Genomic DNA, 17542 nt, shown 5'->3' with positions numbered 1-17542 from the left:
GTGTGTCGAACATCAACAATGTGCAGTTGATGGGTTTCCTTTAGGTCACGGGGTATCCCAAAAATAAGCCCTACACTGAATTTAAGTGGTCCATATCATTTAAAATCTCGTGGGAACATTCCTAAAACATATAAAAGAACTCGATGGGGCTCACAAGAGTTTTCACTAAGGATAAAAGTTGGTTGGTCTGGCCCCTCATATAATTGAGACAACACAATGCATGGTCTGAATTTATGAACCATAATTTAGTGGGCCCAATAAATAATTATGAATGTTTTTACGGGAAGGTAACCCGTCTCAACTGTTGTATTTGGTGAGCCCCACAAGTCATGGATTCACTTGATTTTTAATCACGTGGCCTAACGTGAAATGGTGCATCTGGCTGATGGGATAGATGTTCGACCCACATCACAGTGGGGCCCACACAGCCCATATATATATATATATATATATATATATATATATATATATATATATATATATATATATAAATGACACCTAAAATGCCGTTTTTAGCCAAAAAGACTTTCCAGGTTTGTGTTTGGTTACACTTTCAGAAACCAATCTATTAAGTGGATACATGAATGCCTACTGAGAAAACCAATTAGATAAGCTTTTGAGAGATCGAATTATGAAGTAGACATTGTATGGAAAAACTCCTTCGCCCCAGCTATGTCTGAAGTGGACGAGTAAGGACCCAAGTCTGAAATGGACCTCAAACTTCCTCGAACCGCCTCAAAAGTAGACTAGGCTAGCTGCCCTTATCCTCCTCAACCTGCCTATAACGTAGGCCGGGATTGTTGACCTTAAAGCCCACCCAACCCACTTCGGAAGCAGGATGCCTGTGCCCCCATATATTCATGCGCCCCTTATTGTTGGAAGCTATGTGGAGCCCACGTATATGCCCGTGACAAATCCACTCGGTTCATCAGTTTTGCCAAACCACCGTGGGTCACGAATCTAAAAATCAGGCAGACCCAAAACTCATGCGGGTCATACCAGGCGCAACAGCGGGGATTGAACGCCCACCATTGAAATCTTTGTGGGGCTACAAAAGTCTTGTGTCACGATGATAATTGTACCTGCAGTTTATCTGAGTAGTAATAACTCTATAAACGGTTTCGATGGCATATAAACATCATGATCAGTTCGAGGAAGGTTTCAATGGTGAACATTTCCATTCCCACCGTTTCATTTGGTGTGAATCACCAAAGCTTTTGTTCCGCCTAATTTTTAATTTTTTGTACTATTTTTCTCTTCCAGAACTGATGGACGGAGTGGATTTGTCACGGTCATATCCATGCTCCACTTCCCTCCCCCATTTCTCTATCCCAATTTTGGCTGGGACTCCTCACTTTCTCTTTTGCCCGGCTCTCTTCGTCCTTCCTCCTGGTTTCCTTGGGTAGGTAAGGAAAATTCAGCCTAAAAATTTTACTGTTGGAATGACTGCATACGTCTGATGTGTACGGTGGATTAGTTTCCAAAACTTAATTGTAGTAAAAGCACATTATAGTCTAGGCCATCAACGAAAGGTCCACGACACTCCCAGAAATCCCACATTGACCGGCAATCTGTGAACGTTTTAGTCCACTTTTTATTAATTGATGGAGATATGGTCCACTTCTCTTAGAGCGAGCACCATAAAATGAAGTGCTCCTATTTGCTTTGAGATATTTATACAGCTTAATCCATTGATCCAGACTCTTCATTTCGTATCATGCCCATCTGAAAATTTTTAACCATTTGATCATTAGCTTTTTATATGGACGGTGAAGATTATTCGCAGGAAAATAGGTCCAATCAAGAAGTCCATCCACCTATTTGTTAGGGCACGTCATGGATGCTTGTGGTTCTAAATAATCAGTTTTGTTAAGAAATTCTAACCATCCGATCCACGGACAGGAAAATGTATGGCTATAAGAAAAAAGTCCAGATGGATTGTATCATCAGATCAGTGTGATTTTTTGCAGGCTAGCCCATGAAATGTGCGCTGGACTAAATGAACGGTCTAGATTAATGGATTAGACTGTCAGACTGTCCCAATGCAACTAGGTGTGTTATAACTTGTAGTTCTCTAAAAATTGAAATTTCTCTAATTCATAAAGTTACTTATCTTTGAAAACAACACCAGTTTTCTGTGGAGAAATGGCTACTGCAACCGGCAACAGGAATGTAAGAGCTCTTCTTCTTTCTCTCTCTCTCTTTCTTATCTTCATGCTCCATTTTTGCACTGCAATCGACACCATAACTCCAACCCAATTTATCAAAGAAGGACAAAGCCTCATTTCGACTGGTGAGATCTACCAACTCGGCTTCTTTAGCCCTCCCAATTCCAAGAACCGCTACGTTGGAACATGGTTCCACAACGTTCCTACACAAACCGTCGTTTGGGTGGCGAACCGAGAAAACCCACTTAGTGATTCATCTGGAGTTTTCAGAATCAACGGTGACGGGAACCTCGCTGTTGTAGATGGAAGAGGAAACATTCTCTGGTCATCGAACTCTTCCACTGCAGTGAAAAATTCAACTGCAACGATTCTCGATAACGGTAATCTTGTTCTGAGAGAAAGAAATTCGAGTAGCAGCAATGGAGTTGTAATATGGGAGAGCTTCAAAGATCTTTCCGACTCGTTCTTACCTACGATGGAGTTGTATGTTAATCTCAAGACAGGCGAGAGAAATGTTCTAACTTCATGGAAGAGCAGCAACGATCCAGCAGCAGGGAATTTCACTTTCGGCATCGACGGAGATGAGATCCCACAACTTCTTGTATGGAATGGTAAGAATCGATACTGGCGAAGCGGGCAATGGAATGGAAAGATATTCACGGGAAGGCCTTTAATGTATGATAACTACTTAAACGGGCCTAGGGTAGTTAATATCCAGGAAGGGATGATATACTACACACATTCGTACTTTAGTAAAGGATATTCAAGATTGTGGTTGGAATGGGATGGCATGTTTACACAGAAGAATTGGGATGAAAATAGAAAGGAATGGTTTGTGCCATGGCCAGATCCTCGGACCCAATGCGACGTCTATGGCACGTGTGGCCCGTTCGGGGTCTGTAGGGAGTTCGGTTCGCAGATGTGTAGCTGTTTGAGAGGGTTCGAACCGAAGTCGATCGATGAATGGAATAAGGGGAATTGGTCAGGTGGGTGTGTTAGAAGAACCCAACTGAATTGTAGCAGTGATGGATTTTTGAAACTTGGAAGGATGAAACTGCCTGATTTTTCAGAGTGGGTGCAGCATTTGAATGCTAAGGAGTGTGAAGATGGGTGTCTGAAGAACTGTTCTTGTGTGGCCTATGCGCATGTTAGTGGGATTGGGTGTATGGTTTGGGGTGGAGATTTGGTGGATATTCTAGAGTTCCCTTCCGGCGGTGAGGATCTTCACATCCGTTTAGCGATTTCCGAACTCCGTAAGTGGTCATTTTCCGGTCTTTAATTTTTCGTTATTATTCATCTCTTCATTATATATATATATATCATGAAATTTCAAAAAAATCTGTTTTCTTTCAATGGTGGAAGAAATATTATTATTTCTTAAAGGGTTTTGGAAATTTCTTTTTTATTTGTTTATTTATTTTTGTAGAAATGTACACAACCTTTGCATGCATGGGGTCCTTACTCTTGCTCGTGTGGTAGACTCTCAGGGTTTCAACTCCCGGTCAAGGGTTCGAGTACCCATAGGTGGTGAAATTCCACCAGCGTGAGTGTGTGGGGTGTGTGTGCGTGTGTTCAAAATAATAATAATAATAATAATAATAAAATAAATAAAAATAAAAAATAAAAAATCCTTTGCATGCATGGATTTTTACCATAGGGGTCAATCCAAGACTCGCACGTGTCATCCCAGCTAGGCCATGGCCCTGACTGGAAAACCATGGTTGTATGTGAAATTTCAAAACCAATTCTTCCCCTCGGACGCTGCATCTGTGTAGAACATCCGATCCATGCAAATGGTAGGCCATTCCATGAAAATCTCTCGATGAGAAAACTCACACAGTTCACTACTGAGATGTGCTACGCCAGTGAAATAGATGGATAGGACTCAATATTATTGGTGTGGGCCATTTTATGAGTGGATTGATCCATGTTTTGCTTAGGTTATCTTTATGGTAACTTGCTTCCATGGCTGATGAGTTGGAGGGAAAGAAAGTGTTGTATATGAAAGTTAGAGGCAGGTTCCTCTACAAAATACCTATAGAGACAAGGTTACTCTACAAGGAGAACCTGGGCCTACCATAGTATGTGCATGGCGTCCAATCTGTTCAGAAAAGTCACCCCATTGTACAAATTGGAGAACCAAAAATCAGGATGAGTCTTCTAAATGAATTTGGAGGCTTTTGAGCAGTTGTTCATCATCTTCTATAGTGTTTTTAAGCATCCCACCATCATGGTGGGATGGACTTAATGCATGGTTTGGATGGCATACACCAAGCAAGGTGTGCCTAGAAAGTATAGACTCTTCTGGGACAATATATTCCGGTAGCAGATTCTCTACTTCCGAGATTCAAACACTTCATCTTCCACTCATATGGCCATGTCTGACAATCAGCTTCTCTAAAACCTTACTCCCTTAGGAGATGTCGTATCAATTCATATCAAGGAACCTTAATAGGGAGTGACTAGACAAGACTTCAATTCAAGTGCTCCTTGAATGAATTGATTGGTCAATTTGAAGCAACCCCTAATGATAGAGAGTGTGAGGCCAAGTCACCAGCTATTGTTGTGATTCCTTCTAAGTGCACCAACTGCTCCATGTTTTGTTTCTTCTCTTACTTGGTGTGGAATCTCAGTGGGTCCAACTGACTCTGATTCGACTCAGACGAGTCGTCGAGTCGTCTGAGTCATAAAACTGTGCTTTTGGGGTTAAAAATTGAGTACTTGTTTTTCTTCTAATTGCAGGTGAAAAGGGAGATAATAATTCAATTATCTGGAGAACCTTGGTTGCTTTGGCAATAGCTATCCTGGGTGTCTTCGCCTGCATCATGTGTTGGAGGTTGGGCAAACAAAGAGGTACACAATCATCATCAATACTCATGTTTTCAATTCTGACAAGTGGGGTCCTTAATTTTATGATCCAAGCCATTGGTGTGCTGGGCCTAACTGTAGATAGATCATGTGCCAAGAATCTCCAACACCCACAGATCGTCCACAGTAATCATGGGACTTTTCCTCAGTTCAATGTTGATTCAAATGACTCAGTTTTCGTCAAGCCGAGTCATTTCAAGTCAGCCGAATTTTGAGTCGAGTTAACAAGTCTTACCAAGCAAAAACCACGCCATGCTAGTGACTGAGTTTGCTAGAGTTGACTCGGTTGAGTTTCTAGTTCACCCACTGAAACCATGCTTCTAAAAAATGGGCCTCTTTTGAATGGACAATCCTAACCTCTGATTAATGGAAACTCGTTTTTTAATGTTAACCATCAATCAGTCAGCCAAAACATTCTTTCAATATGATTGTCGGATTACAATCATCTTAAGTGAGTCCCAAGATTTGGACTGTCTAATTCGAGTCAACACAAAGAATCAACTGAGTCTTTAACTCAATATGTAATAATTAAATTAGAAGAGGCCATATTACAATTGAGTCTTTAAACTGCTTGACCAGGGATTTGACTCAGTAACTGCAAGTCGTGTTGAGTCAGGCCAGCTAGTTGAGTTTTATTGAGTTGGGACTGAATCACAATTAAGAGTTAATTTACTGCTGACTCAGCTCGAGTTCTAGCTGAGTCGAGTTGACTCAACTGAGTAACAAGTCAAGTTCATGAGTTCTAAAACTACGGTGTGGACATTTGTTGATTTTTCTCTCTGTTGATTAGGAAAGAAGACCAGAGGGCGGGAAATGACACTGTTCGAAGCGAGCTCACGGATAATAGAGGGCTCTAGAAGTTCTTCGGAAGCCAATACACTGAGAAATGGTATAAAGCAAGTAAACGGCCTAGAATTGCCGATATTCGAGTTCAGGAAAATAGCATTTGCAACGAACAGCTTCTCTGATGCCAATAAGATTGGAGAAGGTGGTTTTGGTCCCGTTTATAAGGTAAGGACACTCTTCTCAGGCCACATGATTCTAACAAATTCGGCAAAAGCTACATTATTCTACTCTCTATGGCCCCATATCTCCTGATGAGGCACATATGATGAGCTAGGTCTGGGCCGTTCATCACATGGGCCACATGGTAGATGTTCCTTGGCCAAAAAATCCTGCTGGTCTATGTATCAAAAGTGCAACACATGTAGGAAGAAAAAATGATAGCTGATGGGGTACACTTGTTGTATATGTGTTGCACAATATCCAATAAGTGGGCCATCTTGACTTTTAGGATGGAAGCCAGCACTTCTATACGGGACTGTATGATGAATGTCCTGGATCAAATACATGATGGGGCATGTGGAACTAGTTGTGTAAACGGGCTTAGGGCCGGGCCATTCACTTTCCAAACCTAGCTTGCATTGTTGAACATAATTCCAAGACTAGCTCAAGCTGTGACCAGTCAAAATAGTTGAGCCTGAGTCTGAGGGTTATTAGAGCATAGACAGAGATGTGGGAGGCTCGGGTTTGAGCAGTAACGTAAGGAGTAATTAATAAGGATTTTCACATATCATTTCTACTACAGAGTTGCCCTTGCAAACCCTAATGGGCTGGGTCCGGCTGGACTTAGGCCGGGATGACCCGCTGTTGTACATGGCAAACCTGGCCTGATCGGCAACGAGCCTGAATTTTTAATCAGAGCCTGGCCCTACTGTCGATGCTCCTACCCGAGCCTGCCCAGAGGTGGGCCAGGCCTGGACACCCAACGGACCCCATCTACCCATAACGTGTCTCATTCAATTGGTGCCACTAGGCTATGGACCACACATATGATGTAGAGAGGGTCGTGGACAACTTCATGGTGAAGATGGATCAGAAAAGGCCTGGTCGACGACAGAAGTGATCTGGACCATCAGACCTTAAATTAGGCATATCTCACAATCCGAAATAAACTATTCGACATACCATATATGATTTTGGGGTAGGACGAGCTACTTTAGCCACTAAACCCAGCATGGCCAGGTTGCATATGCCGAATTTGTGAAATACCGCCAGATCGACAGTCAAACTCTCGTTTTATCTCCATTTTCACTATTTATAGTAAGTTTTAGTTTTAGTATAACTCTTCATCTATTGAGCTTTAAGAGGTTCGTCCAACACAAAAAAAGTGCTTAGAATTAATAGAAGAACATTGTGATTCGGCCAAATAGGACACTTACTATTTTTGGCTAAAAACTTTGTGCAGTAGTAGACATCATGATCATCTATAAATAGTAAGTTGCGAATTCTAGGAGTTTTAGTTATAGTTTGCTTCTGATTTCTCTCCCATTGTTTGGTATCGCTATTTAAAGGGTTGTGAACTCGTTTATTTCATTCATCAATCAAATTTTGAATTTATTAGAATTTATTTCTATTTTCTTGCTTTCTTTCCTCATGGATTTGAGAAGTCTATGTGAAGAGTCCAGATAAGCTCTGTAGATTTGGAGTATTTATCCTTGAGAAAGACGGCGATCGACCTCATCACATTCATCCCTGCATCAATTGGTATTAATGCGAGGACTCCTCTCGTGCCAATGACAAATGATGAAGGTATGAATCAAAATCTCGTGGACAGTGATATAGTGATTCTTTACTTTTCGAAAAGAATGGAAGTTTTTCACTGGAAGAGTCAGTTGACTATATAAAGGCTGTAGACAACCCTCGACCGTCTGGTGGATGCGCTACTTCCGCCTCGAGCCCTAGGTGATACTCCACCACTTGTGGTTACTATACGACACTACCCCGATTTTCGTAGAGCACTACCAGTGGTGATTCATAGGGCCGCAGCAGATGATTCAAATTCTAACGACAATGACCTTAATGAAGGTTTTGCCCGACGACCAATCCATGAAAGCGATCATGTAGATCGTGCTAAAAGAGACTATCGAGGTAAGGCTGAACTTCCTAGTTTTAACGGTTTATTACGCATATAAGATTTCCTCAACTGGCTATCCGAAGTAGAACGATATTTTGATTACATGGATGTGCCAAAGCATAAAAATGTAAAAATTAGTAGCATTTAAATTAAAATCTGGTGCTTCTCCATGGTGGGAGCAATTACAGCTCTCTCGTGCCCGAAAGAATAGGGCACCCATCTCATCATGTCCATGGATGAGGCACCTTCTTCAATCACGATTCCTTCATAGTGATTATGAGCAAGTACTATTCCAGCAATATCAAAATTGCCGATAGGGGAATCGAACTGTCACCACTACACTGAAAAATTTCAGTGGTTGGCGACATGAAACGACCTGTTAGAAACCGAATCACAGAAGGTAGCACGATTTATAGGTGAATTATGACCGACAATTCACGATTTATAGATGGATAAAGCAGTTTAATTAGCAGGTAGGACAGAAATGCAAAATGCAAGAGTTCTTACTCGGCCCTATCCTTTAACTCGACTCCTCATGACGGGTCCCACACAGGATCCACTGTTGGCACGAGGAAAAGAACCAGTAGGAGAACGTCCTCAACCACCTGCAACCGTAAGCCATGATACAGGGAGCGACTCATCTTAACCTCAACGTGTAGCACCCATAACAGCGGGCCCGAGTAGGATTCCAAATCCTTATGCTCAGCCAAGGTCAAACAATTGTTACCGTTATGGCTAACCGGGCCACTAATTAAACACTTGTCCTGCACGTCCCACAACACACTTGACCATAAACGAAGGGGGCAATGAAGGTGAGGTTGGAGAAGAAGACCCTGGCTTTGATGAACATGAACAGGAAGCAGAGGAAGGAGCAGATGATGATGAATTGACGGGCGAGGATCATGATGAATCTTTAGTTGTGAAGCAATTACTGTACGCCCCCACGGAAGGAGTTACATACACAGCGACACAATATTTTTTTTAGAGAACTGTTTATCAAAATTAACCCCAAAATCCAAGTAATTAGAAAACACCATTGCTCCAATTTACCCTCGAAAGATAACATATTTACCGAATCAGACCACTAGCAATGGCACGATTCGTTTCGAAACGAGTCGTTTCATACACGGGAAGTTCTTCTCTATACCTTTGAATCGGCATTTCAAGCTTGAAAAGATTGGAGCTTGAATACCCATCATCATCATGGTCATGGCCATGATCATGTATGCTTCTCATCACCTCTTTAAGAAAATCGCTCTTCTTCTGATACCCTTTCAGCAGATCTTTCACCGCTTCTTCGATTCTCCTGCTCTTCTCCATCAAATGCAGCTTCAATTCCTTGCCGATAATGGTTTAGATACCCCGATCTTCCCACTGGCGGTAGGATCACGATCGCCACTGCGCTTGTCAATGGAATAGTCTGTGATGGAACAGTCTGTGATGTAATTATAAACAGTGGCAGTAGTGAAAACATCATCTCGAGAGTAATGGTGGACAAGTTGCAGTTATCAACAATAAAACATCCTTCTCAAACATCCTTCTCCGTGGGACAAGTTGCAGTTACCAACAACAAAACATCCTTCTCATTTTCAATTGGCAAAAATTATAAGGATCAAATACTTTGTGACGTGGTCAACATGGAAGCATGCCATATGTTACTTGGTCAACCCTGGTAGATGGACTGTGATACGACCCATCGAGGATAAGACAATGTCTTCGTCTTCATCAAGGATAATCGAAAAATAACGCTTGCCCTTATAGCACCAGAGAACCACCCTGAAGCTTCTAAAGTGGAGGTGAATTCCCTCTTGTCCATTCGAAATTTCATGGAAGAATCAAAGGAAACTAGCGAGGTATACAGTGTAGTGGTGAAGGGCGAAGAATCAAAACCTTCAAACATTCATTCAAGTTTAAGACTATTGCTAAACAAATTCAAAGAAGTTTGACCCAAAGATTTACCTGATGACTTGACACACTTGACTATAAACGAAGGGGGCACTGAAAATGAGGCCGTAGACGAAGACCATTGCTTTGATGAACGTGATGAGGATAACTACTCCGAATCCACGGAGCTTCTCTGGACTCCTCATAGAGACTTCTCGAATCCACGAGGAAAGAAAGCAGAAAATAGAAATAAATTCTAATAAATTCGAAATTGATTAATTGATGAATAAAAACGAGTTTACAACCCTTTAAATAGGGGTACCAAGCAATGGGAAAGAAATTAGAATCAAACTACAACTCAAACTCTTAGAATCCGCGACTTACTATAAATAGTAAACTTACTATTTATAGACGGTCGTGGTGTCTACTAGTGCGCAAGGTTTTCGGCCAAAAATAGTAAGTGTCCTATTTGGCTTCACCAACCCGTTCTCCTAATTATTCTAAGCTCTTTTCACGTTGGGCGCAACTCCTAAAGCCCGACGGATGAAGAGTTATAATCAAACTAAAACTTACTATTTATAGTAAAAACGAAATTGAAACAGGGAATCACAATTCCGGGCTGCGCAACCCAGCATAGCTGGGTTGGTTGGCTAAAGTAGCTCGTTCTACCCCAAAATCATATATTTTACGTCAGATAACTCATTCCGGATTGCAAGATATGCCCGATTTAAGGTTCGATGGTCTGGATCACTTCTGTCGTCGACCGGGCCTTTTCTGATCCATCTTAGCCATGTAACTGTCCGCGACCCACTCTACATCAATTATCGAATGAGTCTGAAGGAGTATGAGATAATTCAGGGAGAAGCGAAGGAATTGATCTGTAAAGGTCTTTTGAGAGAGCATGAGCCTATGTGCCGTACCAACATTATTAATGCCAAAAAAAATAGGAGCTGACGTATGTGTGTCGACATTAGAGCAATTAACAAAATTACTATCAAATATCGGTTCCCAATACCGTGTTTAGATGACATGCTCGATATACTAGAAGGTGCCAAGGTGTTCTCTAAGCTAGATCTAAGGAGCGGGTACCATCAGATTCGTATCTGACCCGGCAATGAGTAGAAAACGATATTCAAGACCAATGAAGGGTTGTATGAGTAGCTGGTCATGCCCTTCAGCTTATTGAATGCACCAAGCACTTTTATGCGTTTGATGAATCAAGTGCTAAAATTATTCATCGGCTGATTTGTGGTGGTATATTTTGATGACATCTCGATGTATAGCCAAAATGAGACAGATCACAAGGAACATCTCAGGCAGGTACTGCAGGTCCTACAATTTAACAACTTGTACTTCAACTTGAAGAAACGTACCTTTTTAACGGACAGCCTGTTGTCCTAAGATTTGTCGTGATGTCCATGGGCATTTGTGTGGACAATAAAAAGGTGTGAGTCATTAGGGAATGGCCGATCCTAACAAACATTCATGAAGTGAGGAGTTTCCACGAACTGTCGACTTTTTATCATTGATTCGTATTGAATTTTAGCACGATATTTATGCCTATTACAGATTGCACAAAAAAAGGATCGTTTCAGTGGACCGATGAGGCTGACAAGAGCTTTCATGAGATCAAGCATTATTTGCCCACGACACCGGTCTTGGTTCTTCCTAATTTGGACAAGCTATTTGAGGTTGAGTGTGCGCCTCATATGTTGGATTGGATGAGTATTATCATAGGATGGCATGCCAGTTGCCTTCTACAACGAGAAGCTCAGCGAAGTCTGAAAGAAGTGGTCGACGTATGAGCTTGAGTTGTACGTGGTTGTTCAGACACTGCGACATTGACCACATTATCTAATTCAAAGAAAATTTGTTTTGTACACTGGCTATTAAGCATTAAAGTTTATTAATAGTCAGACTAACATGAATCGTGTGGATGATAGATGGGTTGCATTTTTACAGGAATTTACGTTCTTTCTAAAGCACAAGTCAGGGCAGCAGAACAAGGTGGGTGATGCACTTTGCCGTTGTGCATCACTACTTGTTATAATGAGCAATGAGGTGATCGGCTTCGACTGTCTCAAGGAGTTGTATACCGAAAACGGTGACTTTAAAGATTCTTCGATGAAGTGCCAAGAAGGTCATCCTAATGACCTATATATATAGGATGATTTCTTCTTCAAAGGGAATCGATTGTGCATCCCCCAAAGTTCTCTGAGGGAGCAGATTATTCAGAAGCTATATAGAGAAAGCATTGGTGGACACCTTAGACAAGACAAGACGCGAGCTCTTGTGGAGGAGCGGTATTACTAGCCGCAATTGGTATGTGATGTGAGATAATCAGTACAACGTTGTCATGTTTGTCAAACCTCCAAGGGACAATCTCAGAATACGGGCCTCTATACCCCGTTACCTGTGTCTAACGGCCCTTAGGAGTATTTATCTATGGACTTTATGCTTGGTCTCTCAAGAACACAATGTGACATAGATTCGGTATTCATGGTAGTAGATCGTTTCTTCAAGATGACATACTTTATCTCATGCAAAAAGACCCTCGATGCAACACTTGTGGCGAATTTTTCTTCAAAGAGGTCGTGCGGCTACATGGGGTTTCCAAAACTATTACTTCTAACCATGACACAAAGTTCATTAGGCACTTTTGACAGACTTTGTAGACTTGATTCGGTACATGGCTTCAGTCCAGTAGCGCCTACCACCCACAGACTGATGGGCAGACTGAAGTTATGAATCGCACGTTGGGAAACCTCCTTCATTATATTTCAGGTGAAAAATCAAAGCAGTGGGATCTAGCCTTGTCTTAAGAGGAATTTGCATTCAACAACATCGTGAACCACTCAATAGGGAAGTCCCCATTCCATATTATTTACGGACGAGTGCCTCGTCATACACTTGACTTGGTCCCTCTGCCCAAACTCCTAAGCATAAGCATTAAAGTAGAACATATGGTAGACAGGATCATAGGCATCCATGTGGAGGTGCAGACCAAGCTACATGCCTCGAACGATAAGTATAAGGAACAAACGGACAAGCATCGGCGACAAAAAGTGTTCGAGGTGGGCGACCTCGTTATGGTCCATTTGTGCAAAGAAAGATTTTTGACCTGGACGTACAACAAATTAAAGAATAAGAAGACTGAACTGATACCAATCATCCTAAAGATCAATGACAACGCTTATGTTGTTGACCTTCCAAATGACATGGCGATCCCCCAAACTTTCAACGTCGTAGACCTCACCGAGTATTATGAACCAAAGTAGGAAGAGAACTCGAGGACGAGTTCTTTTAAAGTGGAGGGGACTGACGTAGAGCGGGTTGCGAACAACTTCATGGCCAAGATAGATCAGAAAAGGCCCGGTTGATGACAGAAGGGATTCAGACCATCAGACCTTAAATCAGGCGTATCTCGCAATTTAGAATGAACTATTCGAAGTACCATATATAATTTTGGGGTAGGACGAGCTACTTTAGCCACCCAACCCGGCATGCGCACTCCGAATTTGCAAAATACCACCAGATCGATGGTTAAATTCCCGTTTTATTTTTGTTTTTACTATTTATAGTAAGTTTTAGTTTCAGTATAACTCTTCATCTATTGGACTTTAGGAGTTGCGTCCAACATGAAAAGTGCTTAGAATTAATAGAAGAACGTCGTGGTTCAGCTAAATAGGACACTTACTAATTTTGGCCAAAAACCTTGCGTACTAGTGGACATCATGACTGCTTATAAATAGTAAGTTTACTATTTATAGTAAGTTGTGAATTCTAGGAATTTTAGTTGTAGTTTGCTTCTGATTTCTCTCCCATTGCTTGATTTCCCTATTTAAAGGGTTGTGAACTCGTTTATTTCATTCATCAATCAAATTTCGAATTTATTAGAATTTATTTCTATTTTCTTGCTTTCTTTCCTCATGGATTCGAGAAGTCTCTGTGAGGAGTTCAAAGAAGCTTCGTGGATTCGGAGTAGTTATCCTTGAGGAAGATGGTGATCGACCTCATCATGTTCATCCCTTCTTCATATTCCAATTAGTGTTGCCTAGATAAGTGAGGGCCTATAAGGTGAGCCAATCGAGAATCCACTAACCCGTAAATAAAAGTTCAAGGCCATGGTCTGGAATCTGGACAGAAATTTCTATTGGATCCAACTGATAGGAACATCTAATTAATGCAGCCATTTTGATCAAGGGTCCATACATGAGGTGGCATATCAGTTGGACGGTCTATATTGATTGACACATTTAGAGAATCTTATAATTTCCATGATGGTGTCCAGGGCATGCTTCCGGAGGGACAGGAAGTAGCAGTGAAAAGGCTATCCAAGAGCTCTGGACAAGGCTTACAGGAATTCAAGAATGAGGTTATCCTAATCTCCAAACTTCAACACAGGAATCTTGTTAAGCTATTGGGGTGTTGCATTGAAGGAGAAGAGAAGCTTCTGGTGTATGAATACATGCCAAACAAGAGCTTGGATTCCTTCCTCTTCGGTTTGATTCTCTCTCTCTCTCTCTCTCTCTCTCTCTCTCTCTCGGATGATCCTAATGATTTGGTGGATGGTACACCAATGCCATATGAAAAAGTCATCTAATCAGTGTCATTTTTGGGCTATGTTACATTTGCAATACGTCCAACAAATTGGAGGCCCACCATTTAATGAATGTCGCAAAAACCATGTGGCAATGTAGCCTATATAAATTTGGTTTAATATACTTGAATCTATTGATTACATACATTTTATTTTTTTTCTTTAACTCAATGAATAGATGATTAACTAGTTCAATTGAACATATGGGTTCAGATCCCAACCAAAAAGCAGTACTAGATTGGGTGAGACGCTTCCACATTGTCGAAGGGATCGCTCGTGGGCTTCTTTACCTTCATCGAGACTCCCGATTGAAGATAATTCATCGGGATCTAAAAGCCAGTAATATTCTGTTGGATGGAAGCTTGAATCCGAAAATATCAGACTTCGGAACAGCAAGGATTTTTGGAGGAGATCAGATTCTAGCAAGAACAAACAGGGTTGTTGGGACATAGTAAGTTGAAACTCATTCCAGTGAGATTCAATTAGTTCAAAAATCAAATAATTTTACATTTCATATAGTATGTTGAATAAAATCCTTTTGCTGGTGATGGTTAAGATTGATTCTATGGTATTTGTTAGTGCATAGACAAAGCACTAATTACACCCAAAGGTGTGTTTGGATGCACTATCCAATTGAATTGTGATCTGTATATTTTTAAAGTGGAGCACTTTAAAGGAACATATCAGCAATTTTAAGAGCTATTTCCCTCTATGAAAACTAAGAACAAATATTGAAGTTATTTTAGTGGTTTCCATTTGTTGGTGATTTGAAACTTTTCAGAACAAGTCCGAGTTAAATAGCAATGATTTGAATCAGTTCAATTTACACTGACATCAATAAATTGAATGTTCATACTTCAATTTAATTGCATCCAAACACAGCCCGAGTGGAAAATATTACATTTTGGAGCCATTTCTATATTTTTATTAAAATTTGAGATTTCCTGGATTTCCACATTATTTGGAAGTTTAGATAGCCTTCTCTATTGTTTACTTCTCTTTGATTTGCTAGTTATCAACCGAAATAAATCCAAACAATAATCGCTTTTGATTATTTCTAACAAACATTTAAATGATAATCATACTCTCTTAAACTGTAAAATGCAGTGGATATATGTCACCTGAGTATGCCATGCAAGGACGGTTTTCAGAGAAATCCGATGTATTCAGCTACGGGATCTTGTTGTTAGAGATTGTGAGCGGTATGAGGAACACAGGTTTCTATCCTCAGACAGGGTCATTGAGCTTGTTGGGTTACGTAAGTATACATAAACCATGTTCACAATCCATGATATATGATTCGTTTGGATGCTTGGTTGAATGAAATTGTTACGTATAAACTGCAATTCGATGTATTTTGGAACTTCGCAAATGGTTGGAAATTCCATTAGCGACTTGCCCCACCATGGCCATTTCCACTTCTATCTTATCGAATTATTCGATTGAGCATCCAAATACGTCCGTAAGGGCCTGTTTGGATACCACCAAATAAGTTACTTTTTCTACTGACAGCAGTAGACAAGTAACTTATTTCAGATAAGTTTGGTTTATGATTAGTAACAAGAAACTATTACTACATAATCACTTCAGCTTTCTTTTTTTTTTTTTTTTTGATTTTCTACTTTTCATAAGTTTCTGAAAAGAGGGATAGGAGAGATGAAAGAGAAGAGAAGCTGATAACTATGTTGTTTACCAAACATACTTATTTTCTTAATAAGTAGAAATTAAGATAAGTTACTTGTGACATAAGTAACTTAAGTGACTTTAGATACAAACAGGCCCTAAATGTCCACATATATCTTTTGAAATGGATTTTAAATCTTTCGATTTTGCCTTGTAACGATGATTTTGAAACTGGTTCAGGCATGGCGGTTGTGGAACGAAGACAAGATGTTGGAGATGATCGATCCAGTTCTGGGAGGCTCTGTCTCCAAATCGGAAGTGCTGAGATGCATCCATGTGGGACTCTTGTGTGTGCAAGAATTCGAGGCAGATAGGCCCACCATGGCATCGGTGGTGTTCATGCTTGGCAGTGAAATTGCGACTCTTCCAACGCCCAAACCGCCCGCATTTACCATAAGCAGAAATTCCACAAAATCAGAGTCGGCACAGAACCATGGAATTTTCTCAGTAAGTGAAGTCACCATGACGACGATTCATGGCCGCTGACACAAAAACAAGATGGCTAATCACTCCACAACCACCAACGTGGCTCGATCCATATCTAGCCCGGCCATTGACGGGCGACACACGTAGCAGAAAATGGATGGTTATAAGATATTGACCACAGTTCGTTCGATGCAGGCATGTTGGGTCCTGCCGATGAACAATCTTTTATCTCATTGGATGTCTACTCTTGCAAGTAGTTATATCCTTCTTCTTCTTCTCCTTCTTCTTTTTTTTAAATAAAAAATAAAAAATAAAAAATTGTAATGTATTCATTTCAAAAGGAGAATACAGCAACGGCTATACAGCCTAGGAATTCGGGCAGGCCCGAATTGGATGGGCCCATCTATCGTAAGCAGAGAACAAAACTGCATAGGAATCTATGACAAAATCAGCCCACCCGCGGGCTTCCCAGACCAATTTTGGCAAGGAATAAAGAGCCACGAATAGATGGGTGGAGATCACCTAACAAACCGTAGTCCATTTGCCCATCGCTCCCCATTCGAGCCAGGCCATCCGCAACAGCATTTGCCTTCATAGGGATATGGGCGAAGCGCACCTCCAAAAAGTTCTTAAGAGAGTTGATCCTAGTCTTCTAATACCACATGGACCATGAGGGAAGATTAGGATAAGGGAGGGCGGACACCACTGATTTAAAATCACAAGCCACCTCCACTTTAGTGAAACCAAGGTCCCTACACTGGGTGAGACCATCTAGGATCACCCTGATCTCAGCCCGAGTATTGGAACCGAATCCGTAACCAATTGCGAAAGCGAAGAGAAAATCTCCCGAGCTACTTCTGCCAAGACCCCCTCCCCATGAAGGGCCTATGTTGCCACGTGCCGAACCATCAACGTTGATTTTGATCCAACCTTGTTGGGGTCTACTCCATTTGACCACCTGGACCTTAGATGGCTTTGGTAGCAGAATAAAGATTC

At 41.1% G+C, this 17542-nt stretch overlaps 1 protein-coding gene across 1 annotated transcript; it reads left to right on the top strand.

The window, feature by feature from the left end:
* Nucleotides 1-2126: 2126 nt before the first annotated feature.
* On the top strand, nucleotides 2127-16815 carry LOC131220286 (G-type lectin S-receptor-like serine/threonine-protein kinase At1g11300). Its single transcript, XM_058215236.1, has 7 exons — nucleotides 2127-3421; nucleotides 4911-5021; nucleotides 5827-6047; nucleotides 14129-14339; nucleotides 14651-14888; nucleotides 15545-15695; nucleotides 16301-16815. Exons 1-7 carry the CDS (start codon nucleotides 2146-2148, stop codon nucleotides 16604-16606), a joined length of 2514 nt encoding a protein of 837 aa, XP_058071219.1. The 5' UTR covers nucleotides 2127-2145; the 3' UTR covers nucleotides 16607-16815.
* Nucleotides 16816-17542: the final 727 nt, after the last annotated feature.

The sequence above is a fragment of the Magnolia sinica genome, chromosome 12, assembly GCF_029962835.1.
Source record: "Magnolia sinica isolate HGM2019 chromosome 12, MsV1, whole genome shotgun sequence".
In the NCBI taxonomy this organism is placed as follows: domain Eukaryota; kingdom Viridiplantae; phylum Streptophyta; class Magnoliopsida; order Magnoliales; family Magnoliaceae; genus Magnolia; species Magnolia sinica.
This window is presented reverse-complemented; position numbering and strand designations above follow the sequence as displayed.

Excerpts from the sequence above, each read along its gene's own strand:
- LOC131220286 (XM_058215236.1), top strand. The coding sequence starts at position 2,146 with ATGGCTACTGCAACCGGCAACAGGAATGTAAGAGCTCTTCTTCTTTCT. Across the intron at positions 5,022-5,826 it reads GAGGTTGGGCAAACAAAGAG|GAAAGAAGACCAGAGGGCGG; the intron begins GTACACAATCAT and ends TCTGTTGATTAG. Across the intron at positions 6,048-14,128 it reads GTTTTGGTCCCGTTTATAAG|GGCATGCTTCCGGAGGGACA; the intron begins GTAAGGACACTC and ends GATGGTGTCCAG.